At 44.8% G+C, this 12,882-nt stretch overlaps 1 protein-coding gene across 1 annotated transcript; it reads left to right on the top strand.

Moving 5' to 3' along the window:
• The first annotated feature begins 4,336 nt into the window (after positions 1-4,336).
• On the top strand, positions 4,337-12,575 carry LOC128418453 (phospholipase A2 inhibitor gamma subunit B-like). Its single transcript, XM_053398147.1, has 5 exons — positions 4,337-4,460; positions 5,943-6,059; positions 8,612-8,764; positions 10,328-10,453; positions 12,026-12,575. The coding sequence occupies exons 1-5, from the start codon at positions 4,415-4,417 to the stop codon at positions 12,217-12,219; spliced, it is 636 nt and encodes a 211-aa protein (XP_053254122.1). The 5' UTR covers positions 4,337-4,414; the 3' UTR covers positions 12,220-12,575.
• The last annotated feature ends 307 nt before the right edge of the window (positions 12,576-12,882 follow it).

Here is a 12,882-nt window from a genome sequence, read left to right as displayed (position 1 = left end):
CCCGCTGGATCAGGCCAATGGCCCATCCTGTTCTGACAGTGGGTGATCAGATGCCCATGGGAAGCAGGATCTGAGCACAAGACATCTCTTCCCCTCCTGCAGCTTCCAGCACCTGATATTCAGAAGCGTTGCTGCCTCTTGACTGTGGAAGCAGAGCACAGCTATCATGCCTAGTAGTCACTGATGACTTTCTCCATGAATTTGCCCAATCCCTTTTTAAAGCCATCCAAATTGGTGGCCATCCCTGCCTCCTGTAGGAGTGAGTTCCATAGTTTAACTATGCACTATGTCTCAGGCTGGGATGCGGCTGGCGCTGTGGGTTAAACCACAGAGCCTAGGACTTGCCAATCAAAGGTCAGCGGTTCGAATCCCCATGACGGGGTGAGCTCCCATTGCTCGGTCCCTGCTCCTGCCAACCTAGCAGTTCGAAAGCACGTCAAAGTGCAAGTAGATAAATAGGTACGGCTCCGGCGGGAAGGTAAATGGCATTTCTGTGCACTGCTCTGGTTCACCAGAAGCGGCTTAGTCATGCTGGCCACATGACCCGGAAGCTGTACGCCAGCTCCCTCGGCCAATAAAGCGAGACGAGCACGCAACTCCAGAGTTGGTCATGACTGGACTTAATAGTCGGAGGTCCCTTTACCTTTACCTTTACCTATGTCTCAGGCTGGCTCTGAAATGGCCCATGCCATGGCCATTTCTAGCCAAGGCCTATTGCCAAGTAGATGGACATGGGGCCAGAGCCATCTATGTATTTCCCCTTCAACGCTTGGCAGCGCCCCAGACTTAGAATCATAGAACTGTAGAGTTGGAAGGGACCACAAGGGTCATCTAGTCCAACCCCCTACATCGCAGGAATCTTTTGCCCAAGGTGGGGCTCGAACCCACGACCCTGAGATCAAGAGTTTCATGCTCTACCAACTGAGCTATCCTATGATTTTGCTTGACGTTTGAAGAGAACGGTGAGTTTGCAGCCAACAAACACAGAATGCTGCCTTGTGCTAATCAGACCATTGGTCCATCTAGGTTAGTATCACTGGCACTGGCTGGCAGCAGCCCTCTGGGATATCAAACACAGCATCTTTCCCAGCCCCTCGTGAAGATGCCAGGGATTGACACTGGGACTTTCAGCCACTGAGATACAATGCTAGATTGCAGTTAGGTTTCGAGTACAGTTTATAAGCTAAAGGTTTGGTGCACATCTCTGTTCAATACAAAAATCCAGTTTTTAAGTTCATTAAAAAAGAAGAAACATGCATGACACACGAAGAGGCTTTTACTGAGTCAGATCATTGTGTTCTCAGAGGGGCTCAAACTGCTCCCCTCTTTTTACTCCCTCCTTCCTTATTATCTCCTTCCCTGTTGATAGTGGTCATCATAAAAATCAGCATTCCCGGGAGGCTCAGCTGATCTAAATCCCGCTTTAAATTCCCACTCACTACTGGTGCAGTCAGTAGTCTAAACACAGCCACCCACACCCATTTCTTAAAGAAGTCATCCTCATCTCATTGGCTGCAGCAGAAGTGCAGGCAACCTAGCCAAGGGCATATAAGTAAGAAGAGCAGTTTGCAAGAGAGCAGAAACATCTCAGTCCCCGTGGAAAAGCATCAAGGGAAACAGCTGGCCTGTCAGAGGAGAAGGTAGGGGACTCCAATTTATTAGCCATCATTTGTAGCAGAAACCAGGCAAATGCATTTCAGGAGATTAATCTTGGAGAAACGTGAAGATCAAGATCCTGTAGAACAGCATTCCCCAAACTTGTGGTCTTCCTGTGGGTATCTCTTTGGCCACCATGAGACCAGAGTATTGGACCTGATCCGGGACACCTCTTCTAATGTTCTTATGGTGACTTCCTTGGGTTTTTGGCTACAGCTCCCTTCATTCCCAGCCACCACATCTTTGCTAGGTATGGCTGATGAGAGTTGTAATACAAAACATGGAGGACACTAGGTTGGGGAAGACTGATGGAGAAACCTCCAGCTTAGGAGCTGAAGCCTCAGTTGTCTAGTTCTGTAGAAATATTTAGTTCACACAGCTCTGCTCCAGCAGGGAAGCCTTGTCTTGCCTTAGCAAATGTGAAGCAGCAACCTTTCCTAATGCGCAAAGGCAGCAGCTCATATAATAGTTCTCATCTGACAAAGCCCACAATGAAGAACTAGGGAGAGGAAGCTGATGCATAAAGGATAGGCTCAGCCTTCACTTTAAGCTTGGTTTATGTTAAGCTTTCCAGGCCAGAGATGGGGAACCTGTGGCTCTCAACCAGAGACAGCATAGCATAGTGGGAGTCCAATGACACTGCAAGGGTCAAAGGCCACCTACCCCTTTTTAGAAGCTAAATCACGGAACCGTAGTCCTCCCTTCAGTTTACAAATCTGCCAAGTGAATTTTACAGAATTAATCTCCAGAATTTAAATTTGTTGCCGGAGCAAAGAGGGGAGGGGCTTTATTATTTCTCAAACATGTGATCACGCACATGCATTTCAAAACAATAGAAATTATCCCTCTATAGTATCTTTTTGAACCTCATCAGAAGTAGTGCTCCTAACATGAGATGGTGGGGAGCAGGGCTATGCTAGTTGGGAAACAGGTTTGTCGTCTTGGTGTATTTCTGCTTCCTTCTCTCCCCTTCCCCCCTTTTTTAAAAAAAGAATTTTGGATGTCTATTTAATATAACATCCCCTAATAAATTTGTCTTGCTCCTTACCCCTTGCCCCTCCTGTTTGCTTTTTAAACATGTGTCTTTGCTGGGGATTTGTAGTGCAGTACTTCTGTTTACTCAGAAGTACATCCCAGTATCCTTAACAGGACTTCGTTCCAGGGAAAAGTTTCTAGAATTGTGGGCTAAATCTCTGATCCCTCTTCCCCCAGAATTATGAGTGTGGAATGTCTTTCAACACTTGCGAGTCTGGCAGTGTTCTTATTTTCAACCAGAAAAGGAATTTTAAGCTTCTGAAAAGGCATAGCTTGACCCAGGCAGGCACAATCTGTGGCCCCGTGTGGTGAAATAACTGGGACAGGATGTGGGGTTGGGTAAAAATCAGACCAAATCTTTATAGGCCACAGCATAAAGTGGGGTTGGCATGGCAGTAGGACAATGGTCCATTGCTTCAGTCCTTGCTGAAAAGAACTGAGTTCTCCTCCATGAGAATATTCCAGGGCTGAGCCCTGACATGGTGAAAGCCAAATGTCCAGGCCAGGGTCTCAATGGGTGCCTGGGGTGAGAGATTCCAGCCATGCGGGGGCCCTAACCTGATCTTAGGGTATGCATGGCCAATATTTTCCCCTAGACACGTTATGGAGGCCCCCATTGCTATACTGATTCTGCCCAATGCTATTTCTGCTGATATACAGACTTTGGTTGGTTGACATCCATCTGTCTTGTGAGACAATGGAGAAGCACATCTTTGGGAGGTGAAATCAAACCACTGGAGAGTTAATGGCTGCTGTGGCTGTACACCCAAAAGGGAAATACATGTTTTGCTGCTGTTCCGACCATTGCCTAACAAAAGTAAGCCTTAGGTCACTGAGGGATAGGTGAAAACCCCTCAAGGTTGGAAGAAAAAATTCCTTTGATGGCCTGTCAACCAGCAACCCAAATAGCCTAGTGAAGTTCTCACACAGAGGGTGGATGGAACGTTCACTACAGGCAAAGTGCTCCCATAGCCCACGTGAGTGAGACCTTTTAAGGCCTCATCCTTCTTCCCTCTTGCAAAATCCCACGGGACGACCCACCGTGTTTGATCTCTCTAGAAGGTGAAGGAGGTGCAAAGGTGCCCCCCCTGCCAGCCGGATCCTGCATTGCCAGGTACAGTCATTCTGTGTGCAGTAGCACCCGGAAACATACTACTTTTGTTCTTGTTTTCGTGTGTGTGTGTGTGTTGTTTTTGTTTAGGTTGCATGGCAGAGCTCATTCATCAAGCATTCATTCTGTTTTGCTTGTGCAAAAATTGCGGGGCGCTCCCTCGGCCTTTGCTGCTTAGTTTTATTGAGCATTTGTTGAGATTTGCTTGTGGGAAGGCTGTTCAATACTGCATCACCAAAGTGTTAGTGCACATTTTCCCATGCTTTTCGCTGGCACTTCCCTTATGGAAAAGAAGTCTGATTTTGTGTGTGTGCAAGGAAGGGAGCTAGTTTGTTTCTCAGGAGCACCCCATCAAGTGTCTGGGGCTGGTAGGAAGTCCAGTAACATCTGGAAGGCCAGGGGAATCCCCATTCTTGCAATCTTGGATTTCCCCCAGATAATTTGGTGTCACCTGGCTTTTTACGTGTTTTTGTGCGCTTAAATGCACACTTTGGTAAGCTAACACCTGGTGCCGACACTTCCTCTGTATGTCTTTGCAGGTCTTTTGAACCAAGTATTTTGGCGCATCGTGGAGAGAGCTTCTGTTCTTATGCTCTCTTATTTCCCATCACCATGCAGGCTGCCCTGAAATGCTTCTTCTTTGCACTTCTAAAGACAGGTAAGGAGTGTCTGGGAGCCTCCTGGAGGTCTGTTCCTTCTGGGATGAATAGATTTGGAGCCAAGCTTGTGTCACAGGATTGGTATTGATACAAGATGGATAATGCAGCTTTCTGAAACGGCTGTAGCTCATTGGTAGAAGGCAACTTGTATTTCCTGGGTTTTTTTTTTCAAATTGTGATTTTACGTTGCAAAAGATCTGCGGGTATAGGATGGTACGCAAATTTTAAAAATAAAATAAATAGTAAATAATAAACTGTTTTGCATGCAAGAGGTCACAGGTTCAGTTCCTGGCATCTCCAGATAGGACTGAGAACATACTGTGTCTGAAATCCTGCTTTTGGGGTTTTTAAAAAATCACCGCAGAGTAGCTTAAAAGTATTTTTAAAAAACCAAAAACAAGCCAGAAGCCACTCAGAAGAAGATATGGAAAGGCCTATCAGAAGTAGAGACATCCATGTTATCTCAAGATGTGCACCCAGAAACTTCAAAGAAAACTAATTTTTTTTAAAAAAAATTGTGACCATTTGCCAGTAAGAAAGAAGGATCAGGTACTGCTGGGGAACACCTTTCAAGCTGAATGTGTGGATGGACAGAGAGGAGATTGTAGTCCACAATACTGATGATTCGTGGCAGTTATTAGGAATCATTGAAGCCATGCTCACAATACGCTCCAGCCCATTCCGTTGGGAATGAAGGGACAAAAAGCAGCCAAAGATAATATGAAAATAAAGAAGCAGGAAACCCCCATTTAACTCCCATCATCAATAATAATAACATCACCTGTTTTCACTTCTTAAAACCCCCTCAAAGGAGCTTAAGAAACACTAAGAAGTTGAAATACTTTATTGTCACTTGTACAACTTGTATACAGTGAGATTACACAAGCACCCCCCACTCAGCTCTCTTAGTCTTAATTCCCCTTGTTTACTGACGCACACCCACCAAACATGAAAGTCAGTTCCTTGTTGTTATCTTTCCATTCAGCAGCCTAACAGCCTACGGATAGAAGCTGTTCTTTACTCTGTTGGTGCAACTAATCATGCTTCTATATCTTCTGCCCGAGGGCAGGAGATCAAGAAAGTGCCAGCCAGGGTGTGAATCATCCCTGAGAATTTTCCTCACTTTCCTGAGGCAACGTTCTTCTGCTGTTTCATCCAGCGGATTCACGGGACAGCCCATAATATATTGTGCTGTATTCACCACCCTCTGTAGGCACTTCCTATCAGTTGATGTCAAACCAGCGTACCACACCGTGATGCAACAAGAAACAACAATTAAAAATCATTCATTTCCTTCCTCTGTTTGACCACTTGATGCCTCTTCTTATATCTGTGTGTAAACTCCTACTCTCTGGCTGATCCCCGAACCCTGCAACGGGCACAAACGGGGGTACCCCGAAAGTAGGTGACCCATGGATTATTCCTGCACAAAAGTATCTTCATTTGATTTCATTTTTAAAAAGTGTCCTTCCCTCTTCCAGCTGCTTCTCTGGAGTGCGAAATCTGTACTGCCAAGGGGACCAATTGCACTGGCAGCATGCGGACCTGTCCTGGGAACAAAGAAACCTGCCTCATCACACTGACGGAAAGCACCATAGGTGGGTAGGAGAGGTTGCAAGCCAGATCAGGGCAGTGGGTGGGCTTAGGCAAGACCACTGACAGCTGCTGCCTGTATAGATGGCACAGTGGACTTTTCAGCTCAGGATGGGGCTCTGCATGGCCAGGGTGGAAGATTGCATTCTGTTTCACAATGCCTTTCAGGAGACTGAGGTTGAAGCACTTATCTTTTGCTCAAGAAAAGTGGTGGTGGGGAGAACCCGTGGTCCTCCGGATGCTGCTGAACTACAACTCCCATCAGCCCCAAGCAATGGTTAGGGATGGTGGGAGTTGTAGTTCTGCAACATCTGGAGAACAAAATGTTCCCCACATTTTGGATCTATATCATCTGTATGTCACCCACCTTTTTGTCATGGAAGGTCAACTATTTGGGTGCACAGGTACACAGATTGTACGCTAGTAGACCTGGGCGATGTTTCAATTCATCGTCTGAAACCTCTATGAAGTTCAGATCGTGATACTGGCTTCAGACTTTTTGAGCTAGTGATACATCACAGCTCCCTGGCCACCGCAAGCAGAGTGCATCTTGCTCCAGACTCTCCAAGTGTCTGTATTTCCCCGGGATGTCCCTGATTTAGAGAAGCTGTCCCGGTTTCTGATTTGATCCTTGAATGTCCCACTTTTCCTGAGGACGTCCCTATTTTCATTGGAGACATGTTGGAGGGTATGGCATTATGTGACTCCTGAGCCATCTGAAGGCAATCCTGTATAGGGAAGTTTTTTAAAAAAATGTTTAATGTTTTATTATGTATTTATATATGTTGGAAGCTGCTCAGAGTGGCTGGGGCAAGAACTGGCAAAAACGACAGAAAGACTAAGAGAAAAAGACAACAGAGACTTTGAAAAAGATTGGGAACCATTCATATTATATTTGCAGAAACAAAGAAAGGCAATAGACTTGATGGCAGGATTTAAATAAACATTCACATTATTAGCATCAGAAAATGTTTGGAAGATAGTGAAATAAGATGATGTATTTTATTTTATTTTTATGTTTTTAAGGTTTGATGTTATGTTATTAATAACTTTTTCTGTTGAGAGATAGCAAAGCAGGTGAAAATAGAAACAAATCAGAAACGCAAGTTGGGGGAAGTCTTGGAGGGGAGGGAGAGAGGAGTACGGTATATAGCAAATGTTAAGAATTTGAGATGTATGTAATGAACGGAAATGAAAAATGGAGATTATACACACACACACACACACACACACACACACACACACACACACATTTAAAGAGTGGCTGGGGCAACCCAATAAGATGTGTGGGGTATAAATAGTAAAATTATCATTATGGAATGGGATGTCCCTACTTGCATCGGAGAAATATTGGAGGGCATGTCACTCCCATCTGGTTGTTCTGTGCTTGCGGGAGCCATGATGTACTGCCAGCTCAAATTGCCTGTTCTCCCGACCAGGAGGAAAAAGGCAGCCCGCCCTGCTTGCTCAGGTGAAGGCAGGCAGATGGGGCTGTGAAGGGAGGGAATGAACAGGAGCTCCTTCACCTGAGCAAGTGGGCAGCCCCCTTCCCTTCCTCCTGGTTGCTCCTCCCTCCCTCCATAGCCCAGCCACTTTTTCAGCCTTTTTCGGTGTTATTTCAGACATTGTGATATATCACTCTATCATGATGGTAAGAAGGTGGTATGTCATGATGCTGAAAGCCAGATATCGCCCAGTCCTATATACAAGTTGAATGTAACTTGTGAATACTCCTTGTGCGACTCACACATAAGTGACAGAGAGCCTGTGCGTTGGCTGGCGGAGAGCACCCCTGGGTCTTTGCAATATGCATCCTACAAACAAACAATGGGCATTCTGCTAGTCTACTATATATTGTGGAAAGTCCTTGGTTGGACTAAATGGCCTTTAGGGTCCCTTCCAACCTTGCAATTCTATGATACCCATTCAGACACTTCTTAATATATTGATACCAATTTTTCCACGAGGGTTCCCGAGATCAAGGAGTACCGTAGGTTTTGGTCTTTACTGAGTACAGTTGGAAACCATTTTCAAGCAAGTGGGGAAAGGAACCTTTCCAAATTGTGCTGATTTTTTGTTTGTTTTATAATTCCTAAACAACAAAAGTGGACGGTTAGCCCTTATGGTTGCTAAGAGACCTATAATTTAAGCCTGGAAGGATAAACGCCCTGTGTTTGCCCCACAATGGGCTGAGGTTCTCATGGCCCTGCCTGCATTTGAATGTATTTCCAATAGGCCTCAATTCTGCATCAATATGTGCAGACACCTGTTGATGGTTGATGCACCTGCAATGAGAATGGATAATTTTTGTGTGTTCCTATTATTTTATTTTACTTTATTATTTATTAAATTTATATACCACCCTTAATCTGATGTTATTCTTTCTTTCTCTTTTTTCCTTTTATGGTCTTTAATTCTTTCCCCCCTCCCCCTTCCTTTTCTTTGTTAAATTTGCAAATAAAAAAAAATTACTATTAATAATCAGAGCTGCTCTGGAGATGAAGCTGCTAGTTGCTAAATAAACCTCTCTCCTCTTTTTTTTTTTTTGCCACTTAAGATGGAAAGGTGGTTCAGACCATAGAGAGAAGCTGTGCTTCCACTTTTTGGTGCAACGCCCCACCACCTTACTTTGATATGGGGGGAGGAAGAACCTACAGGTCCAGTTGGGTCTGCTGCACCGGGAAGACCTGCAGACAAGTCACTCCTCAACGTACGTATATAAATTTCATGCTGGTCCGTCTCCCCAAAATTCCTTATCCTTATCCTTTCCTTACGTTCACTCCCTGTAACCAATGGTGCAGGGGCCATGGAAGGCTGAAGACCCACTGCTACTTCTGCAGAAGGTGTAATGACCAATTAGGTTCTTTTAATCTGTTTAGGTGTTTCACATAGATGAGACCCAGTACACTCTAGGAAGGCACAAGTAAACCTCAGACAACCAATATTGGATTGTCTCTATAATAAGTTTTATTGATTAACTCACATGTCAAGGCAAGGAATATGCAGTCAACCATACATCTGTTCATACACCTTTCATACTCACCACTCTTCACTCTTCACTGAATTGATCAGGTTCAGTAAGAGCCACGGGTGGCAGACAACAGCGCTGCCAAATGTCTGGCACACGTCTTAGGCTGGAGGGCTTTGCCAGATATACACCTTGTTGTTCATCTGATTCTTGGCATTACACAACTCCTTACTCCTTGTTTTTGGCATCTCACATCCTTGTCCTTGTCCTTGGCATCATCTCACAACTCTTATCTTACCTCAAAGGTAATGTTGTGTAGCCCTTCTTGTATGTGCTGTTCTGTACCGTTCCTACAACACAGTTCATGATCAGTTCACTGACAGTTCAAATACATCACATCCATTTTGTGGTGTTCTTCAGCCATCTTTAGGCCCATACAAACCATGCCATTCGTTACAAAGGGTCTCCGTCTCCAGCAACCTAGAGGCACCCAATAGGCATGGGTGTCAGGGACTGGACAGAGGAGGAATGGTGGAGACCACCTCCTGAACCTTCCAGAGAAGAGGAAGACAGTATAGATTTACAACAGTTGTTTGAGGAAGGTTATGGCTCAAAGGCAGATGAGGGGCAAAGTTGGGAAATAATGGAAGAGGAGGAAGGGGAAGCAGAGCCGGAGCAGCTGGCTGACACATTATCACTAGAAAGCATTCCAGACCCACCTTCTCCCAGAACCTGGTGAGCATTGAAAGTAGGAGAGCAAAAGGCTTGGAGGCAAATGGCCTTAAGCGGGCACCATAAGGTGGGTGGTGTTGTTGTCAACAACTGAGGAGAGAAGTGTGGTGGAGATTACTCAGAGCAACGCCATTACTCCAAGAGGCTGCATTTCTAAGCCTCTTTCTGTGAATATTGAATAAAAGACCTTGGTAAGAGCTTTCCTTATCTATCTATTCCTGGCAGCCTACCATGGGGGGATCAGATTACCTGGTGCCTGACAATGGGTGGGGAAATTTTAAGCCACTGTGCGCTCCAAAGCTCTGCATTCAGGAAGACCAAAAGCAGAAGGTGCTTCCATTTCAAGACAGTTCACTGGGAAGAGGGGTTGACTGTGAAACCGCTCTGGAAATTGTAGCTCTGGGGGTGGGGGGCAGGAGATATGTGACAACTTGACTTAAGGAAATGGTGGAGGCTCAGGCTGTTTGCTCACATGACCCTCAGGCTGAAAAAGGTCCCTGCCTCCCCCGCTCTGTATTTCTTTTTGGTCCAGTCCTTGAGCTGACCTGGAGTATCTTTTGTTTCTGTTTTCAGTGCTACCGCTAAAGCCTAGAGCCAATACAATGCTGAACCCATCCAATTCCTCCTGCTCAGGCACTTACAGCACTGAGATGGCGAATTGTACCAAGGTGGAAACCAACGGCTTTGGCAGGGCCTCCAGTAAGTGATTTCCTCCGCAGTGCAGATTCATTTCTTCCATGATCTGTAGGCGGGTGGGTATTTATCGCAGATATTGATATAGCACAGTTTGGAGCAACTGGAAGCATAAGAACGGGCTCCTTTTGGAAATATGAAGCATTGTCCAGACCCATCAAAATATAATTCGAAATTTTACTGGCAGAACTCTACAAAAAAGCATCACATGAGCATCAAAGATACATCCCAAATATCCATGCAATGTCTCGTGCTGTCCAGCACAGGCTCAGCATCTTAGAAATAAAAGATAACTTCATAAATCAAAACATCTCCCCCCCCCCCATTCAGGAGTGCTGTCCAAGGACACTGAATCTGCCAGCTGTCTCTCTTCTAGTGTTTCCTCTTCTAGCTGCTCCTCACCCTGTATTTCCCAGCTTTCCCCCTCTGGACTATGCCCTTCTACAAACCACTGTTCTAAATCAATATTATCCTCCTGCCCTTGGGAAGGTTCAGAAAAAGGGGGAGGCGGCTCCCACCATTCCTCCTCTGTACAGTCCCTGATAGGTGTTCTCCTCCAACTACCGCTGTTCCACACTTTCTCCTCTCGATATCCTGGGATTCCCTACACTTTGAAAATCTAAATAGTAGAGCTACATCAATTGTGTGGGGAATCTCCAGATTTAGGGGGTGGAAAGTATGGGTGCGGATGGTTCCAACACATTGTAGTATTTTGGTTTTGCCATTTACTTGTTAAGATATTATTTTATTTTAATGTCTTGTTGTGTAAACTGCTCTTGGGTTTTTAATGAAGAGAGGTCTTTGCAAGTGTTGTTGCTTTTACATGAAGGTTCTTCCTTGAGGCAAGGTGAGACAACTGCCACACATATTGGATTTTGGTTACCCTTAGGTGGCAGAGCGAGGGAGATTTGAGGCATGTGAGATGCAATCTACAGGAAGGTCTCTTGCAAAAAGCCCCATTGGAATGAAAGGACCTTAATTGCCAGAAATTGGAAAAAGGAATTCGTGCCAACAAAAATGCAATGGCAGGATAAATTACTAAACTATATCGAATTGGCTAGATTAACAGAGGGAATTAGGGCACTCCCCAGACAAGAATTTCAAAAAGAATGGGGGAAATGTAAAGAATACTTCACAAAACAGTGCCCTAAAATACACACCTGGACTTGTTTTGTTTAATGTCTGGAGGAGACTTTGTGGTTTTCTTTTTAAGTCATAATTTGAAAAAATCGTAATAACTCATAAACGAAATAGTTCACAAGAAGTAAATAAGGAAGCCATGTACAGGATAAAGGAAGTCTTTTATTTTGTTGTTTGTTTTATGTTTATTTTATGTTATGTTCATTTCTAATGGTGGTGGATTCGTTTGAGTTGTGGTGGATTTATGTTGTAAATAATAATTTAAAAATGGAATGTATTGAGCTGGATCAAGGTTGTGGATCATTCCCATGTGAGTTAATGGTTTTGGATAGATGGGCTGAGCTCTACTGGTGAGCAGTAGATAGATGGAGCAACTTTTTGGAGAGCAGTCGCAAGCAATAATGTCCCGGCAACCCATATCTTGTCTTCCATATCCAGATGAAACCCCCACGGAGAGGCTTTCGAACGGCTGCACTACGAGGTTTGTGTGTGCTTCGGAAAATAGCAAACACTCTGAGTTTACGGTTGGCTATGATGTCGTTCATAAGATGGAGTCTTCCAAGGCGTCTCAACGCACTGCTGTCCTCCTGCCAAGCTTCTCTGGGCTCCTGCTGCGGAGAATCCTGTTGTAAAAGTTGCCTGCATCAACTCCCCCATTGAATTCTGCCTCCTCTTTCACCCATGAACCACTTCCTCTGAATGCACTTTGGCCTTTACTGCTTTCCTCAGTGAAAATTAATATTGGGATTAAAACAAATGACATGTTAAATACATGGCAGCTGTGTTTATTTGTTAGGAAAAAATTAGACCCTTGTGGCAGAAAGACATTTTATTTTAGGGCAGAGTTCCTCCAGTTCCTCACAACTGACAGTAGTGAATCACAGAATTGCAGAGTTGGAAGGGACCCTGAGGATCATCTAGTCCAACCCGCTGCAATGCAGGAATAGGCAGCTATCCCATATGGGGTTCAAACCTGCAACCTTGGTGTTATCAGCACCACACTCTACCCAACTGAGCTATCCAGGCAATTTAATCAATCTTATTTCCCCCAAAGGTTCAAAGGAATAAGCAGAGACCCAGCTGGTGAAGGGTTTAATGCCATCTAGTGACTAAAGCATGCAATTAGCATGCAATCCGGAAGTCCGTTCTTAAACCAAAACTGTTCTTAAACTGAGGTGCGCTTTCCCTAATGAGGCCTCCCACCGCCAGTGCCCTTTCACCATTCGGATTCTGTTCTTAGACCGAGGTAAAGTTCTCAAACCAAGACACGATTTCAGGTTTTGTGGAGTTTGTAA

The sequence above is a fragment of the Podarcis raffonei genome, chromosome 8 (genome assembly GCF_027172205.1).
Source record: "Podarcis raffonei isolate rPodRaf1 chromosome 8, rPodRaf1.pri, whole genome shotgun sequence".
NCBI lineage: Eukaryota > Metazoa > Chordata > Lepidosauria > Squamata > Lacertidae > Podarcis > Podarcis raffonei.
Note: the sequence above shows the minus strand (reverse complement) of the source record. Positions and strands in the feature narration are given on the sequence as shown.